This window comes from Ovis aries, chromosome 3 (genome assembly GCF_016772045.2).
Source record: "Ovis aries strain OAR_USU_Benz2616 breed Rambouillet chromosome 3, ARS-UI_Ramb_v3.0, whole genome shotgun sequence".
Lineage (NCBI taxonomy): Eukaryota > Metazoa > Chordata > Mammalia > Artiodactyla > Bovidae > Ovis > Ovis aries.
Window position 1 is genome coordinate 672,864 of NC_056056.1, and position 12,147 is coordinate 685,010.

General features: G+C 58.6%; 1 protein-coding gene across 1 annotated transcript; it reads right to left on the reverse strand.

Moving 5' to 3' along the window:
• Positions 1-8,426: 8,426 nt before the first annotated feature.
• On the reverse strand, positions 8,427-10,723 carry TOR4A (torsin family 4 member A). The gene is made up of 2 exons (XM_027968308.2): positions 10,521-10,723; positions 8,427-9,812 (listed from the first exon to the last, which is right to left on the reverse strand). Exon 2 carries the CDS (start codon positions 9,773-9,775, stop codon positions 8,555-8,557), a length of 1,221 nt encoding a protein of 406 aa, XP_027824109.1. The 5' UTR covers positions 9,776-9,812; positions 10,521-10,723; the 3' UTR covers positions 8,427-8,554.
• Between the last annotated feature and the right edge of the window lie 1,424 nt (positions 10,724-12,147).

Consider the following 12,147-nt stretch of genomic DNA (forward strand, 5'->3'; position numbering starts at 1 on the left):
TCTTGATGTGTGTTATGTTACACAACAATACCAATCAAAGATGTATTATTTCTGAGAATAAGTCAAGCAAAAATGAGCAAGGCCTGTCTTCAGCAAATTAGAGACTCTACTGAAAGACATTCAATCAGGCCTTAATAAGTGCCAAATAGTGTAAAGGGATCGTTATGTCCCAAATTGATTTGTAGAGTCAATGCAATTCTGATCAAATCCTAAAAGGCTTTTCAAAGAATCTGAGAACTTCCCTGGAGGCGCAGCGGTTAAGGCCCTGCACGCTGCGCTCTGCTCAGGCTCTGCAGTGCCGAGGGCGCGGGCTCTGTCCCTGGCCGGGGAAGTTGTTCTGCCATGCCTCCAGACGGCCCCTCGGTTGTCACGGCCCCTGCCAACCCGCCCTGCTCCCCGTGAAGTCGAGCTCCCCGTCCTGTTCTCTGGGTTTGCCTTTGGTCTGACACTTCTTATACCCTGAATTGCAACTCCTCTGCTGTTTTCAAATAGACTTGCCTTTGCTGGTAAAGTGACTGGCTATCACTTATCAAGGTTGATCTACATGGTGTCAGAAGTGGGATCTGAAGGAGGTGAGCCCCAGGAGACTATGGACCTTGGAGCTGAGCGAGCTCCTCATGCTCATCACTCCCCTGGGTCTCGTCCTGGACTCCACTCTCCACTCTGTCTGCGTCTTGAGCTCTCTGACTTGTTCGGGCTCTGGAACGGCTTTGTCCTCTCATGGGGAGGCTTCATCCTTTCTGGGTCAAGGCGCCATCCTTGGTGAGGACTGGGCTGTCTTCTGGATAGTGCAGTAGTGACATTATTTGGGGGATGAGCTAACTGGAATCCAGTGATTTGTCTTACTCCTTTTGGAATCTGGTCTAGGACTCCAGCAACTTTCTTGGGCTTCCAGAACTTAGGGAAAAGGATCCTGGGCATCCAATCCCTCTGAGGGCAGCCTTCCCTCAGGGGTTCTGGCAGGTCCATGTTTAAAAGCTTGGACCCTGACAGGCTCTCCCCCCGCAACATGTTCATTTTTTATAAAGTGGGCCAAACAAACTAAAAGTAATCTGGAGTTAAGATGGCCATTCCAGGGAACTTCTGACCTTCCCAAACTCATTTTTCTTAAGATTCAATTGGAGCGCTGTGGTTCTAAAATTAAACAAAAGGAATGGGATATTTATTTTCATTGGTACCTGGAAATTTCCAAACGTGCGCAAAAGTCTTAATTGCTTGTTTGCAAGGTAACATTTCTAAATTGCCTGAGCAGCTGAAACACTTGGAAAGAAGAAAAGTTTCCGACGCCTCGGGCTCCTTGAGACCCTCCTCCCCCAGCGGGTTTGTCTCTGGCGCCCTCTTGTGTCGTCTTCATTTCCTTCTTCTCAGACTCCGCCCCTTTGTCTCAGACTCCACCTCTTTGTCTCAGACTCCACCCCTTTGTCTCAGACTCCACCCCTTTGTCTCAGACTCCGCCCCTTTGTATCTGACCCCCACCCCCTTAGTTTCGTCCTCTCCCCTCCGCTGTGGAAACCTGCCCCTTTAAAATCAATCTTCTTAGGATCCTACTGCTAAACCCCTAACTATGGAGCAAATAAATAACCAGAAAGAAACATTAAAATAGCAAATGCCTCGATTTCTTCTAATACACAAATATACTCCAAAACTCCTAGGAGAAAACTCGCTTTCTGTTACTGTTTGTTGAAATCTTGCTAAGTGATGAATGATGTTTGTAAAGGGGAATTTTGTTTTAAGTTAGTCCACCTTAAGGGGCGCCATTAAAATGGATTCCAAACGTCCTGATGGACCTCACCAGATGGTCAACACTGAAATCAGATTGATTACATTCTTTGTAGCCAAAGATGGAGAAGCTCTGTACAGTCAGCAGAAACCAGACCAGGAGCTGACTGTGGCTCAGATCGTGAACTCCTTATTGCTAAATTCAGACTTAAATTGAAGAAAGTAGGGAAAATCACTAGACCATTCGGATATGACCTAAATCAAATCCCTTATGATTGTACAGTGGAAGTGAGAAATAGATTGCAGGGACTAGATCTGGTAGAGAGAGTGCCCGATGACCTATGGACGGAGAGATGAGAACGCCTTCCCGGGCCGCCCCGGTCACCCTCTGCGGTGGCCGCGCTACCTGTGGCGTGTGCTTCTCTTGGTGTCTGATTAAATTCACTTCTCACCAAAAGGAAAAAGAAAAAAAAGAAAGCCTTCCTCAGCGATCAATGCAAAGAAATAGAGGAAAACAACAGAATGGGAAAGACTAGAGACCTCTTCAAGATTAGAGATACCAAGGGACATTTCATGCAAGGATGGGCTCGATAAAGGACAGAAATGGTATGGACCTAACAGAAGCAGAAGAGATTAAGCAGAGGTGGCAAGAATACACAAAAGAACCACACAAAAAAGATCTTCACGACCCAGATAACCACGATGGTGTGATCACTCACCTAGAGCCAGACATCCTGGAATGCAACGTCAAGTGGGCCTTAGGAAGCATCACTATGAACAAAGCTAGTGGAGGTGATGGAATTCCAGTTGAGCTGTTTCGAATCCTAAAAGATGATGCTGTGAAAGTGCTGCACTCAATATGCCAGCAAACTTGGAAAACTCAGCAGTGGCCACAGGACTGGAAAAGGTCGGTTTTCATTCCAATCCCAAAGAAAGGCAATGCCAAAGAATGTTCGAATTACTGCACAATTGCACTCATCTCACACACTAGCAAAGTAATGTTCAAAACTCTCCAAGCCAGGCTTCAAGAGTATGTGAACCATGAACTTTCAGATTTAACTGGATTTAGAAAAGGCAGAGGAACCAGGGATCAAATTGCCAACATCCGCTGGATCATCGAAAAGGCAAGTGAGTTCCAGAAAAAACACCTACTTTTGCCTTATTGACTAGGTCAAGGCCTTTGACTGTGTGGATCACAACAAACTGTGGACAATTCTTAAAGAGATGGGAATACCAGACCACTTTCCCTGCCTCCTGAGAAACCTGTATGCAGGTCAAGAAGCAACAGTTAGAACTGGACATGGAACAACAGACTGGTTCCAAATAGGAAAAGGAGTACATCAAAGCTGTATATTGTCACCCTGCTTATTTAACTTAGATGCAGAGTACATCATGAGAAACACTGGACTGGAAGAAACACAAGCTGGAATCAAGATTGCCGGGAGAAATATCAATAACCTCAGATATGCAGATGACACCACCCTTATGGCAGAAAGTAAAGAACTAAAGAGCCTCTTGATGAAAGTGAAGAGAGTGAAAAAGTTGGCTTAAAGCTCAACATTCAGAGAACGAAGATCATGGCATCCGGTCCCATCACTTCACGGCAAACAGATGGGAAAACAGTGGAAACAGTGGCAGACTTCATTTTGGGGGCTCCAAAATCACTGCAGATGGTGACTGCAGCCATGAAATTAAAAGATGCTTACCTCTTGGAAGGAAAGTTATGACCAACCTAGACAGCATATTAAAAAGCAGAGACATTACTTTGCCAACAAAGGTCCGTCTAGTCAAGGCTATGGTTTTTGCAGTGGTCATGTATGAATGTGAGAGTTGGACTATAAAGAAAGGTGAGCACTGAAGAATCGATGCTTTTGAATTGTGGTGTTGGAGAAGACTCTTGAGAGTCCCTTGGACTGCAAGGAGATCCAACCTATCCATCCTGAAGGAAATAAGTCCTGGATATTCATTGGAAGGACTGATGCTGAAGCTGAAACTCCAATACTTTGGCTACCTGGTTTGAAGAGCTGACCTTTGAAAAGACCTGATGCTGGGAAAGATTGAAGGCAGGAGGAGAAGGGGACGACAGAGGATGAGATGGTTGGATGGCATCACCGAGTCGATGGACATGAGTTTGAGTAAACTCCGGGAGTGGGTAATGGACAGGGAGGCCTGGTGTGTTGCAGTCCCTGGGGTCGCAAAGAGTCGGACACGACTGAGCAACTGAAATGAGCTGAACTGAATCCATATGAGTGAACTGCTTAAGTGTTTGTAAAACTCTCACGGAAAACCAACGGCTTCTATGTTTCGTTCTCCAGACGCAATGGGTCCCTTTTCTCCTCCCCTTTAGACTGTCATACGTGCCTGTGCGCCAAGCCGCGCAGTCGTGTCCCGCTCTCTGCGACCCCATGGACTGTAGCCCGCCCGGCCCCTCTGTCCATGGGACTCTCTAGGCAAGAAGACTGGAGAGGATTGCCAAGCCCCGCTCCTGGGGCTCTTCCCGACGCCGGGACTGAACCCGAGTCCCCTGCGTCCCCTGCACTTGGCGGGCAGATTCTTTACCACTCGTGCTGCCTGGGAGGCCTAAGCAGTCTGCGCCCCACGGTTTGGTAAAGTGCATCTTTCCATCAGAGGTTGGCATCTACGTTTTTCTCCCTGCCTGGCCCCTCTAGAGTTCTGAAACTGGCACTGAATATTAGTTCTTCATGACAGTGGACATATTCGCACAGGTTTGCTGGGGTCTGTTCTCCCTGGAACAGAATACCCAGTGCACGTGGCTCCTGCCTCTCTGACCCACAGCTGAGAAAGGGAGAAGCGGTTCTGCACTGCTTCTATTGAAAATAACCAGCGGGGGTATGGCCTGGTAGTCCAGTGCTTAGAACTCCCCATTCTCGCTGCCAAGGGCCTGGGTTCGACCGCTTGCTGGGGAACTAAGATCCCACATGCCGTGTGGTGAGGCAAAAAAATTAAAAGTGTAAGAAGATAACCAGTTGGAATTAACATATACACACTACCGCACAGAAAACAGATCGCCAGCAAGGACCTCCTCGGTAGCACAGAGGGCCGTACTTCGCTGTACATCTGAAACTAACAGATCATTGTAAATCAATCATATGTCAATCAACTTGTTTTAAAACTCAAAGAAGAGAAAATCACTGGGCTCTGGCAGAGCACCCCTTTTGCTGTGCACTCTCGGAAGATCAAGACTCCCACACAATGCCCCAGAGGCTGGAGGTCCTAGAAAACGTACCCCTAAAAGGACCCCCTCTGGCCTCGCCTGAAGGGCACTGCCAGGGCCTGGTCACTAACTGCTGTGCCACCCAACTCCAGGGAGGAGGCTCCAGGTCGTGTCTCCAAATCCCAGCTGGACCTGCACGCCGTCTGCAGACTTGAGGATGAACGCCCGTCAGGACCCGAGGCAGGGGACACCAGCTGCCCCACAAAGTCTGGACCCAGCCTGCGCACAGCCCCACCACTTCCCTCCTCGGAAGGACCACCCCCTCGTTCGTACTTCCCAATCCCTGGAGGAAGGGGGCTTCCCTGGCGGCTCAGACGGTAAAGAATCCGTCTGCAATGCAGGAGACTTGAGTTCGATCCCTGGGTTGGGAAGACCCCCCAGAGAAAGGAATGGCTACTCACTCCAGTATTCTTGCCTGGATAATCCCATGGACAGAGGAGCCTGATGGGCTACAGTCCATGGGGTCACAAAGAGCTGGACATGACTGAGTGACTAACACTTTCCTTTCTGGAGAAGGGGGCCACCTGGCTGATTGCCCGATTTGCTATCGGAAGTCTCAGCCCACCCAACGAAGCAAGGACTCTTTGGTTCAGTCTAGGTCATTTCACTGGAGCTCCAGACGCTGCTGTCCGTCCAGCAGCTCCTTGGGCCCATGTGATACAGCTAGGAAGCCAAGCCCGCCTAAATGTATCCTGATAGAGCTAGGGAGTTGAGCCCACCTAAATATTCCTTGCTTCAATGTGACCTGACTCTGGGATGGGGAAATAAGATCTTCTGAATGCCTGCATGGAAAGTTCTATGGAGCTGCCCATGCAAGGTGAGTCACCTGTAGATTTGCTGACACACCGGCATATCTAAGGAACTTTCTGGTGTGTAACCACATCTCTGAGCCTCGGGGAAGTGACGTCAGTGCCTCTGACTGGTGAAGGGAATCAGGTTCCACCACGCTTGTCGAAGTTCTGTGTACCTACACTCCATGCGTGCGCCCCCTCCTGTGGCAGTTTGGGGGAGAGCCATTACGCCTGGGCAGCCTCCTGTCTTGATGGCTGGGAAACGGAACGGTGTGCCCTTTTGTGCCCACCGTTCTGTTCACCCTGCATAACTTGAACGGAAGCCTCACGTGGATCCATCCCGTTAAATGTCTGTAACTGCATTAAGCAGGAATTTGCAGGAGGCCCAAGGACTGCAAGGAGATCCAACCAGTCCATCCTAAAGATCTGTCCTGGGTGTTCATTGGAAGGACTGATGCTGAAGCTGAAACTCCAGATGCGACGAGCTGACTCATTGGAACTGACCCTGATGCTGGGAGGGATTGGGGGCAGGAGGAGAAGGGGACGACAGAGGATGAGATGGCTGGATGGCATCACCGACTCAACAGACATGGGTTTGGGTGAACTCTGGGAGTTGGCGATGGACAGGGACGCCTGGCGTGCTGCAGTTCACGGGGCACAAAGAGTCGGACACGACTGAGCGCCTGGACGGAGCTGAGATTCTGCCTCTGTCTCTGTAGGACGAGCCTCCCTCCCGTGGACGGAAGTGAGCACCAGTGAACGTGTGTGTGTGACTGATCCACGTTGCTGTCCACCTTTCCCTGTCAGACGGTAAAGCATCCGCCTGCAATGTGGAGACCCAGGCTTGATCCCTGGGTCGGGAAGAACCCCTGGAGAAGGAAATGGCACCCCCCTCCAGTGCTCCTGCCTGGGAAACCCCATGGACGGAGGGGCCTGGTAGGCTACAGTCCACGGGGCCTCAGAGTCGGACACGACTGAGCGACTTCCCTTTCGGTTTCCCTCTGTAGGGAGACCCTTCCTCCCGTGGACAGGAGTGAGCACCAGCAAACGTATGATCAGGAATCCCTCCTGGACGCGAGGAGAGTTAGCCGACTCCAAGGCAGTCTCGGCTCAGCCACGGTCACTAACCCATCGGCCACAGTGGTTTTGGATAGACGCGTGCCTGTGAGCACTACCTGCTGAGCAAGCAGGTGTCTGCCACGGCAAACTCCTCTTCCTGAAACGGTTGAAAGCCTCTGGGGAAGTAGGGACCCAGAGAGAAAATCAAAGAGCAAGCACAGCGGCCACAGCACCGTCACCCGGCAGTCCGCTCTTCCGGGTGTGTCCGACTGGATGCCTGCAGGTTTGGCTCCGGTTTAGAACCAGCTTGCAGTCTGGGCATCCCCGGGAGCCCCAGAGCTGGGAGGAGGGGCCTTTCGGGGCAGGACGTGCTCCCTCCCCATCCCTTCCTGCTAGGGCCCAGGGTCTGCGTGCTGGCTGGACAGGCCGGCCACTTCCCTCTGCCTGGAGGGTCCCTATCCCCTCCTGGACAGACGGCTCACCGTCTGCAGCTGACCACCACAAAGAGGGCGGGTGAAGGAAGGGGCTCTGACCCTGGGGGACCCTCAGCGAGGGGCCTGTCAGGGGCTCTAGAGGTATCAGCCCCTGTGGGCCTTGAGGTCTCATGAGGGCAGGGGCCAGGCTGAGTGCGGAGGTGGGGTCTGGAGCCCCTGGCACAGCCCCCTTCATGCTGGCAGCACCCCCGCCCCCTCCCCGGCCCCCTTCTTGGGTCGTTGCTGCTCCCCAGTTGCATTCCAGGCCCCCTGCCTCCCGGGTTGCACCTTCCTCCCAGTGGGCTGCTCCAGGCTGACCCTGTGCCCATCAAGGAGCAGTGCTGAAACCACCACGCCGGCCCCCTTGGGAACCCAGCATAGGAGGTGGCCCAAAGTTCAGCGCTCACCGCCCCCCTCCCCTAGGAGCCACCGAGGCTCCTGCAGTCTTGCCCCTGCTCCGAGGCCGGAGCCTGGAGGGCCTGAGGCTGGGGAGGCGCCAGGCTGGTAGCAGCCAGGACGGCAGGCACGAGGCCCGGCCCCAGGCCTGGGGCACACTGGGGCCCAGGGAGGGGGCCCTGTTAGAGGCCTCCCAGGAGTCCCGCACCCTGGAGCCGGTGGGGCAGCGGGGCGGGCAGGACCCCCCACGTGGGCCCCCCGCCTACTTGGGTCACCCCCCTTCTGGAGCATTCAGGGGGCTCCCCTGGATCAGCTCATTGGGTGGAGCGTCCACCCAGCCCTTCTCCTCTCGGGGAGCCCCTGGGCCCAGGAGGCCGTAAGTCCAGGCCGGCCCAGGTGGTCCTGCCTGGGAAGTGGCCAGGAAGGCGGGGTGGGGCGGGTCCACGCGCGCGAGTGCGGTGCGGCCGCTGCAGGTGCTCTGGAGTCGTGCTCATATCCAGCTCTGCGGGGACCACTGTGAGACCCCCGGGGGGCTGCTCGCTCTCTGTGGCCATCCATCCACTAGACCACAGGGACAGACGGCCCACTCCTGGGGTGTGGGCCTAGGGGACACACTGGCGCTGGAGATGCAGGCTGAGTTACGGACCAGCAGGTGGCAGATGGGGGCTGAGGGGCTCGGCACTGGCAGAAGAGGTCAGAACTGACCCGGCCCGGCCCCCCCACTCCAGGTCCCAGCGTGAGCCGGTGGCAGGCTGCTGCGGACAGATTTATTCGGGCCTCACAGGCCACAGCAAACCCGCAGTCCCCCCCCTCCAACGACCACGGCCACAGCGATGTCCTGTGGTGCCCGCCGTGAGCCACCGTGTCCAGGCGCGCCTGCGCTACAAGAGGTTGACCGCGGCCACCACCTGCTTGCAGCCGGTGACGGCGAACTCGCGGCCGGCCACGCGGTAGTAGCTGAGCTGCGCGGCCAGCAGCTCGGCGCGGGCCTGCTCGGGGAAGAAGCCCTCCCCGGCCATCTCGTCCCGGAAGCAGTTGACCACGTCCCGCTTGTCCAGCAGCAGGAAGGGCACGATGGCCGCGGCCTCCCACAGCGAGTGCTGGCGGACCAGGAGTGTGTGCAGGCTGGAGCGCAGCTCCTCCTCGGCCGCGCGCAGCTCATCCGCCCCGTCGGCGCGCCCCGCGCGGGACGCGTTCTGCAGCACGAAGCGCGTGACCTCAGCGCCGCCCGCGCCGCTGAGCAGCACGTAGACGGCGTTGTGGAAGCGCGGCGGCCGCTGCGGCTGCAGGAGGCCGTGCAGCTCGTCCAGCAGCGCCGGCGGCAGCAGCTCCGCGTCGTCCAGCACCAGGAGCGGGGTCTTCTCCTCCGCCTCGGCCCGCGCCAGCACGTCGGCCACGCGCCGCGCCAGCTCCTCGCGGCAGCCGGCGGCGGCGCGCGGCTCGGGGCAGTGGTGGCGCGCGTGGTACTGCAGCACGAGCGCGCCGTCCTCCAGCACCGCGCGGAAGTGGCGCGCCAGCAGACGGCCCACGTGGCTCTTGCCCACGCCGCTGGGCCCGTGCAGCGCCAGGAGCAGCGGGCGGCTGTGCACGTGCGTGGCCAGGTAGTCCCGCAGCAGAGCCACGAGGCGGCCCACGGCCGCCGGCTGCCCGAACACGGCGCGCTGCAGCGTCTTCTCCAGCCCGTCGAGGTCATAGCGCAGCGCGTTGTCGTCCAGGTTCTCAATGGCGTTGAGCACCTGGAAGCCCACGATGGCCACGAGCAACAGCAGGCAGCGCTGGGCGCGGCTCTGGCGCTCGGCGCGCGGCCCGAACTTGCGCGACGTCTCGGGGTAGAGCACCAGGCGACTGCGCCGGCGCCGCTTCCGCGCGGGTCTCGACGCCCGCTCGACCGGCCCGTCGAAGGTGAAGAACTGCGGCTGCTCCTGGTGGACGCGCGGCGCCGCAGCCCCGGGGTCCGGCGCCACGGCCGGCGGGGGCGGCCGCCGCTTGCGCAGGAGGCGCACTTGGTGGCGCAGGCGGACGACGGCGCGCACCGGGGCGATCACGCTCGGGCTGGGGGCGACCGGGGCCGGGGGCTCCGGGCTGGACTGGCCGCGGTCCATCGTGCAGGGGCGGCGCTTGGCATGCAGGTCGCCCTCCCTGCAACAGGAAGGCGGGATGGTCTGCAGACTTCCGCCTGGCCGACTGGGACTCTCCCTCGGGATCTCACCCCCGCCGCGAGGCCCCCGGAGGGCGGCCCGCTGCCTGGAGACCGGGACCAGCCTCAGCCCAGGAAACGCCTCCCCGCGGGGCCCCAATGCAAATCTCTCGGGTCCTCGCATAAACAGCCTCGGGCCTTGAGGAAGTGCCTGCGCGGGGTGGGGGTGGGGGGCACAGTTTATCGGCCGGCAGGCCGCCAGGGCTTCCTGGAGGAGGAGTTCGTGCCGGCCAGGCGCCAACTAGGGGTAAAGCAGGGTCAAGGCCGGCCCCGCCCCTGCCGCCGCTCGCCTGCCAGGCGCCTAGAAGGGGCCAAGGCGAGCAGAGGTCCGAGACCCCGGAGCTCGTAGGTGTCCCACACAAGAACCCTGGGCTCCGGGGGTGTGGGGGGGATTTCTCTCCAGATTGCTCTCGAGCTCCGTTCCCGAGCTGAGCCCAGGCCTCCCAGCCCCAAACGAGGATCCTCCCAACATCCCTCCGGTGGACACACGAATGGAGGGGGCGGGGGCGGGGGTGGGGTGGGGGGAGCTCCTAAAGCGTGGTGGTCAGGGGGTGGTGAAAAGATGGACAGAAAGACAAAACTCGGAGGAGAGATGGTCCGGGAGGAGACAGCTGGAGAAGGGCGGTTGATGCCCTGGCCCACCCCAGTACCTGCAGCTGCGTCAGATCAGGCTCTCACTGGCCCCCAGACCCGCACGCCTGCCCACGCCCGAGGCTGGGGCCTGCCACTCAGGAAGCCGACTGCGCGGGCTTCCCTGCGCAGGTCAGGGCTGGGTGAGGGGCCTCACCCGGTCAGCGACACCTGCGGGCACCCTGGGAGCGTCCGGACTGGAGAAAGCCCTGGGGAGGTTTCCGCTTCTTTGCAAAGGAAGTGAGTCAGGGGTGCGGCGCGGGCGGGACTTAGGCTGGACGGCGGCGCCAGAGGGGAGGCCTGGCAGGCTTGCCCAGGTCCCCCGCCGGTGGGTCACCTGCCCTCCTCAGCCCTGCAGCCCTCCCAGACCACCTCACTCTGCCCAGCCCAGGGCACCCCCAGGATGCACCTCCCCTCCCCTGGGGCCATGGACCCCAAGCTCCCCAGGGACACCTCCTGCATCTGACACCCCAGGGCCCATGGTGAGGGGGATGGGTGTGTCCAGGCCGCCTGTTCGCAGGAGTGGAGAAGGCGGGGGGGGGGGGTCCTCTCCTCTTCTGCTCCCCCAAGCCCAGTCCAGGGGCCCCGCAAAACACTCCCTTTCTTCCCCCTCTTCTGCCAGGACCCGAGCTCCCTTGTCCCCACTCATCTCTGCCTTCGTCCCCTGTACCCCAGCCTAGAGTCCCGCCCCCCCCCCCCACCCCAAGACAGGGCAGCACAGACTGGGACGGAAGCCCTAGGACTGGGGAGAAAGCCCCGCACTGGCTCCGGCCCCAGCGGGAGAGCAGATTCAGCAAGAGCCTGGGCCAAGAGTTGGCAGGTGGAGACGGTCCTTCCCCAGCCACCAGCTTCACGCGGCCCCACCAGAGCAGGCTGGCCAGCCTGGGGCGCCCTCTGCTCAGGAGCTTGTGTCTGCAGGCCACTCGGGGCGGGTCTGCTAACCAGTAGTGCCCCCTAACCCTAACCCAGCTGTGTACCACGGGGCAGACCTGAGCCCCCCATCCTGTCCTGCCCACCGCCCCTCATCCTCCCTCTTTGCTCCTCCTCACGGGTCCCTCTGCCCAGCGCACCACCCCTCCCCTCTCCCTAGCTTCCCTCCACCTCCTTGCACAACCCGCATTCAGGGAAGTGTCGGTCGTGGGCTGGGGGTTCCGCCGTGCCCAGAAGACGGGGCCCTGCATGTCTGCGTGTCTGCGCCCTCAGGCATCCTCACTGAGAAGCCAGGGCTGCTCCACACCCTGCCCCCAGCCTCGGACCTGCCCGTCCCCAGCCTGCTGCCTCCGCGCTGAGCCAGGGGCCCGGGCACCCCTTGGGCGTCCCCCGTGGCCCCCACCCAGGGGGACAGGACGGAAGGGTGTTTGTGATCCATTCAGGCCTCTGCTGGGCGTGGGCCCCTTGGGGATCTTCAGGCTTCCTGTAGTCCCCACACTTCTGCCTGAGGGGAGGGCAGGAGGCTTGAAGGGCAGATGCAGAAAAAGATTTGGGGGGGGGGTAGGGAGGAGTGCGGCCAGGTCTGCCAAAACTTCTGGGGTCCAGAACCCCGCCACAGGCGTAAGGAGGGGGTATGGGGTCTGGCAGAAGTCAAGCCAGGCCTCGGAGGGCCCACCGCGGCCGGGTCAAGGGTGAACCTGAGCCCTTAAGGCCTCT

Excerpts from the sequence above, each read along its gene's own strand:
- TOR4A (XM_027968308.2), bottom strand. The coding sequence starts at position 9,775 with ATGGACCGCGGCCAGTCCAGCCCGGAGCCCCCGGCCCCGGTCGCCCCC.